Source organism: Pristiophorus japonicus, chromosome 7 (genome assembly GCF_044704955.1).
Source record: "Pristiophorus japonicus isolate sPriJap1 chromosome 7, sPriJap1.hap1, whole genome shotgun sequence".
In the NCBI taxonomy this organism is placed as follows: domain Eukaryota; kingdom Metazoa; phylum Chordata; class Chondrichthyes; family Pristiophoridae; genus Pristiophorus; species Pristiophorus japonicus.
This window is the reverse complement of record NC_091983.1, coordinates 24,891,601-24,897,600: the sequence shown is the minus strand read 5'-3', so window position 1 is coordinate 24,897,600 and position 6,000 is coordinate 24,891,601. Positions and strand designations below refer to the sequence as shown.

General features: G+C 47.1%; 1 protein-coding gene across 5 annotated transcripts in view; it reads right to left on the bottom strand.

Moving 5' to 3' along the window:
• Positions 1–1,470: 1,470 nt before the first annotated feature.
• Positions 1,471–6,000, bottom strand: part of lgsn (lengsin, lens protein with glutamine synthetase domain) — a 101,266-nt gene continuing 96,736 nt past the window's right edge. For all 5 annotated transcript variants that reach the window (XM_070884334.1, XM_070884333.1, XM_070884336.1 and 2 more), the window contains one exon: positions 1,471–2,920. In XM_070884334.1, the coding sequence (XP_070740435.1) occupies positions 1,757–2,920 (1,164 nt within the window). In that variant the 3' untranslated portion in view covers positions 1,471–1,756. The remainder of the gene's footprint in view (positions 2,921–6,000) is intronic.

Genomic DNA, 6,000 nt, shown 5'->3' with positions numbered 1-6,000 from the left:
GCAGTATGAGAATTGTAATTCAGTGTAAAATAAAGAATCCTGAAATAAAAGTTGGCATCAGTACAAAACCATAAAACCCAACTCATTTACTGAAGAGCTTTAGGGAAGGAAACATGCCGTCCTTACCCTTTCTGGGCCTATTTGTGACTCCAGACCCACACCAATATGGTTGTCTCTTAACTGCTTTCTGAAGTGGTCCAGCAAGCCACTCAGCTGTACCAAAACCCTTTCAGGGCAACTAGGGATGGGCAATAAATGCCGGCCTTGCCAGTGATGCCCACACCCCGAGAATAAATATTTTGCTCAGTGACTCGTTCCAGTCCTATCCCCTGTGTGTCCAGAACACCCTGCTGTCCAAATGACAACTGACAATGGCCGCACTGTCCATTCTATGAGGTTGCAGAGTCCTCTGTACAATTCACTTGTATCAGTGTTATGCTAATACAGTATTTGAATGGCTTACCCTTCCTTCATATGACCAATGCCAAATCTGAATGTGAGATCAGGACTCCAGTTTTGTTTATGTCCCCCTCCACCCTCCATCTTCCCATGCAAGTCTACAGAAACGCCTCAGGATTGGTTTTCATAAAGAGCCCAACAATCCTGAACAGTTTTTGTTTCGCTAATCTCGTTTTAAGATGGGGGCAAGACTCAAGAGTCATTGTCATATGAACTATCCATCCCTGCTCCAAGTCAGTCCTGCTTCTCTGTTCATTCTTGAGAATTGTTTTGTTAAACTTAATGCCCAGAGGAAAATATGGTCCAATACTTCTCATATATCTCCTGATATAAAAGCAAAAAAAGTCAATCTTCAGTTACTGCGAAGAAATAACTGCTGGAAGTAGATACAGGGCATGTGATGTTTTAAAGAAAAAAATAACACCTTGCCTTCCCAGTTTATTTAATCTATCAAATTCCATTAAAGTGTCACATCATACAACTTTGTCGTGTGTTGTAGAAATATCCGTGTGAAGGGACAGGATTCCAAGGGAAATGATATCCTTCCCAAGTATCAGGCCACCAACCAACCCAGGTTCCTAGACATCAAATCAAAGGGTAGAAGCACACCTGCCTCAAGGAGTTACCTCTCCCGCCCACTGCGCCCCAATTCAGAGAATGAGGACTTATTTTCTGATCGGAGAGCTTTGAACATTGTTATGAAGAGGAAGTATCTACATATCTTGTACAGTACATGCTATATTGTATTTGATATAATGTACATTATAAAGTGTATTTGATAGGCTGTACATTATATATGATCTATTATATGCTGTGTGTTTTATATGGTGTATTATAATTATATATTGTTTATGATATATTATATATTGTATGTTATATATTTTGGGAGATATATTGCATATTGTATACAATATTGTATATGATCTATTATGTGCTGTGTGTTGTACATGGTGTATTATAATTACATATTGTTTATGATATATATATTGTATGTTATATATTGTGGGAGATATATTGCACAATGTATACAATATTGTATATGATCTATTGTATGCTGTGTTGTATATGATGTATTATAATTACATATTGTTTCTGATACATCTATTGTATGTTATATACATTGTGGGAGATATATTGCATATTGTATACAATATTGTATATGATCTACTCTATACTGTGTGTTGTATATGGTGTATTATAATTGCATCTTATGTATGATATATTATATATTGTATGTTATATATTGTGGGAGATATATTGCATATTGTGTGCGGTGTACTGTGCATGAACATATTTTCTAGATGAAGTATTCTAGGTATTTGTCCTCGCCATCCAATGGCTGTGTCTTCAATTCAAACCGTTTGACGGCAATGAACTGCCGAGTGAAGAGCTCCCCCAGCGCGCTCCGGATGCAGTGGTCATGTTCGAGCGCTTCGAGCGCGTCCTCCAGCCGCACGGGAATGGCGCGGGGTTTGAGCGGGCCGCCGTCGCCGTCGGACGGCCAGCCCCGCCTGAGGCCATCCAGGCCCGCGGCCACGGTGGCGGCCAGGACGACGTACGGGTTGGCGGCCGCCGACCCCAGCCGGTTCTCCAGGCGGGCGCCGCCGCCTCCGTGGAACTTGCTGTTGAAGACGCAGCTGTTGTCGTTGACGCCGCAGCTCACGTCCACGGCCGCGCCGTCCTTCCCGTCGCCGTAGCGCTTGCGGCAGTTGGTGCCGGGCGCCACGAGGCAGCTGAGGGCGGCCGCGTGCAGCGCGAGCCCGGCCTGCCACCTGTTCCCGGCGCCCGACAGCTCGCGCGCCGCCGTCGCCGCGTCGTAGAAGAGGTTCTGCTTGCCGTTCGCGTCCCACAGGCTGTGCGACAGCGTCCCCGAGTTGCCGAAGTCCGAGGGCGCGAAGAAGCTGGCAGCGTGGTCGTGCTTCCTCGCCAGCTCTTTGACGCCGGTCCTGAAGGCGAATGCGTTGTCCGCCGCGCCCATCCCGAATTCCGCCCGCAGCGACACCTCCACCTGGCCAGGCCCCCTCGAGCACGAAAAGCTCTCGACGTCGACCCCGGCGCCGTACATGCTGTCGATGAGCTCCTGCACAAAGCACTGGTTGTGGTTGTTCAGCAAGGTGGCAGCAGGGAAAAGTGCCGGTGCGTCCGATGTCTGGGCGAAGCTGTACAGGCAAAACTCATAGGTGAAGGACGAACGCAAGGCAAAGCCACATGCTCGCAGCTGGTTCAGCTGAAGCTTTGCGACTTGTCTGGGGGACGTCAGAAGAGGACTGCCTGTTATTGAGCAGGAATCGCAAATGACCCTTGCGGTTTTCTCCGCCCACGGGAGGACTCTGAAGGTTGCTATGTCGGGCATTAAGAGTATGTCACTGTTAAAACTGGAATGGTCTACTTCATTTTCCTGCGGGCTCAACGTTAGCTCCAGATAGCCTCTTGGCATGGGCACACCGTGAAACACTTTCTCCTGTGAAGGAAGCACAAGTTTGGCCGAGTTAATCTCCTTGCAATTCCATAGCATTTAGTGTTGGTAATTTAAAAGAATATTTATGTTGCCAATTTAGTGTGCAGTAAAATGGTTGATTGCCTTGACGCACTGCAAAGTTAAAGCAATGTGGAAATGTGTATCACAAATCGGGCTGGGAGCTAATTTAATTGGATCTACAGAAATAGATAGTTAAACCTAACACCCTAAAAAATACGTGAACAAGAAACGGCCATTTCACTCAATAAGTCTGCACCTTCCACAGATAAATTTTACCCCAACCTTTTAATCTCCTGAGAGGCAGTTTTGTGCAAATAATTCCTCATCCCTGAAACTAATAAAGCATTACTCTAGAAAATACATCCATCTCATTCTCCGACCATTCAACCCTGGCCTGCTGCAAGCTACATTCCTCCCTCCCACCTCCCTACTCTGCAGAGAACTATTGTGAATTGTGGAATATTTAATTAGGAACATAGGGACGGGTGTAGATCATTCAGCTCCTCGAGCCTGCTCCACCATTCAATTAGATCATGACTCCCGTGTGGTGGCTGGTGTGCAATGGCCACCACACGTTAAAAAAATCCACGCACAGGCCTCTTCCACCCTTCAGGATGCAGTTCAGGACCTGGAATATTCGGTCCTTCATTGAAACACCTGTGAACTCATCCTTTTTTGGTGTGGAAGCAAGTCATCCTCGTTTCGAGGGACTGCCTATGATGATGGTGAGATCATAATTGATCTGTATCTTAGCTCCATCTACCCGCCTTGGTTCCGTAACCCTTAATACCCTTGCCTAACAAAAATCTATAAATCTCAGTTTTGGTACTTTGACTTGACTCCCCACACCTCAACAGCTTTTGGGGATAAGACTTCCAAATTTCCACTACCCTTTGAGTGAAGAAGTGCTTCATGACTTCACCCCTGGTATCCCCAGAGAAATAGTTATGGCCCCAGTCTGCATCTAAAAGACAAATAAAATAACTGGGTGATTAATTCGGTCCACGTATGTACATTTTTTCTGTGCGGAATTCCTGATCTCAATCAGGCTGTTGAGAAATAGGAGAAGAAGAAAATGGAAGGCTTTGACCCGAACAGGTCATAGCAAAGGATTGCAAAGGCAACAGTGGCAGAGGCCCAGGGCTGGGATCAGACATGGCTCGGTGGGTAATAGTCTTGCCTTTGAGTCGTGGGTTCAAGTCATAGGCTAGAGACTTGACTACAAAGTCAAGACTGACACTCCAGTGCAGTACTGAGGGAGTGCAGCATTGTTGGAGGTGCTGTCTTTTCAGATGAGACATTAAATTGAGGCCTCATCAGCTCTCTCAGGTGGACGTGAAAGATCCCATGGCACTATTTTGAAAAAGAGGAGGGGAGTTATCCTGGTGTCCCGACCCAACAGTTATTTCTCAACCAACATCACTAAACCACATTGGTCAAGGTTAATGGCTGCCTGAAAAAAGAGCACTGATGTTTTGGTGCTGCCTGCTGATTTAAATGATCAGAGCACAAAACTTACTGTGTGACGCATTGTTTCGGGTGGTACAGTAGTATCAGTAGGAGGCTAAACGCAGTGCGGCCATAGCGTCCCTGGAGTGAGGCAACATTGTCTTTAAGCAAGGCTGTAATTTTAGAGAGCAGTGTTGAATCCCTAAAGGAGAACTGCCTTCTAAAATTAAAAATCATTTAGAAATGGCAGTCTTTAAGCCCTTAGAGCACTAACACAAATGGCTCAACAAGCCAGGGAAGGGGCACCCAGGGTCTCGCACGCAGCACTTCAGCTTTGTGCAGGGGGTCAACACTGCAAGAGAGGTACTCCACCCACAGGGGCCTGGAGGCCCCCCAAAAGGAATAATGTGGGACCAGATCACCAAGACCCTCACTGCCAGCCGTGTCAATCCTACAACCCGGCTCCAGTGCCCAAAGAAATGCATAACCTCGGACCAGTGGTCAAGGTCAGTGAATCCATCTTTAAAAGCCATCTCTTACCAACTGCAGTGCAAGCCTCCCACACTGCTTATTGCATGACACCGCCCCCCCCCCACCTCAATCACTCACCTACGAACAATCTGTACCAAACACGAGGCACACCTCCCATTGCTAGCTTCACCTCACCCCCTTGGAGGAGACGGAGCTGGCCATTCTGGGCAGGGGCATGGCTGAGCCCTTGGAGATGAAAGAATACAAGATGCTGCTATCCTCATACATCATTCTCTTTCTCACATCCCACGTCCCCCCTCATCCCATAATATCTTCTGATGGACAATCTGCACATGATACGAGCATGCACTTTCCTGCCCTCCCCTCACCACAACTCTAACCTTGTGCCTTCTTCAATTCAGACACCCAAGAAATGCAGCCTGCCCAGCCAGCGGTTAACCAAGAAGAGGGAGAAGAAGAGGGACAAGAAGAAGAAAAGGGAGACGGAGAAACAGAAAATAGGTGCAGGAGTAGGCCATTCAGCCCTTCGAGCCTGCACCACCATTCGATAAGATCATGGCTGATCATTCCCTCAGTACCTCTTTCCTGCTTTCTCTCCATACCCCTTGATCCCCTTAGCCGTAAGGGCCATATCTAACTCCCTCTTGAATATATCCAATGAACTGGCATCAACAACTCTCCGCGGCAGGGAATTCCACAGGTTAACAACTCTCTGAGTGAAGAGGTTTCTCCTCATCTTAGTCCTAAATGGCCTACCCCTTATCCTAAGACTGTGTCCCCTGGTTCTGGACTTCCCCAACATCGGGAACAATCTACCTGCATCTAACCTGTCCCGTCCCTCAGAATCTTGTATGTTTCTATGAGATCCACTCTCATCCTTCTAAACTCCAATGTATAAAGGCCCAGTTGACCCAGTCTCTCCTCATATGTCAGTCCGGCCATCCCGGGAAGCAGTCTGGTGAACCTTCGCTGCACTCCCTCAATAGCAAGAACGTCCTTCCTCAGATTAGGCGACCAAAATTGAACACATTTTTCCAGGTGAAGCCTCAGCAAGGCCCTGTACAACTGCAGCAAGACCTCTCTGCTCCTATACTCAAAACCCCTAGCTATGAAGGCCAACA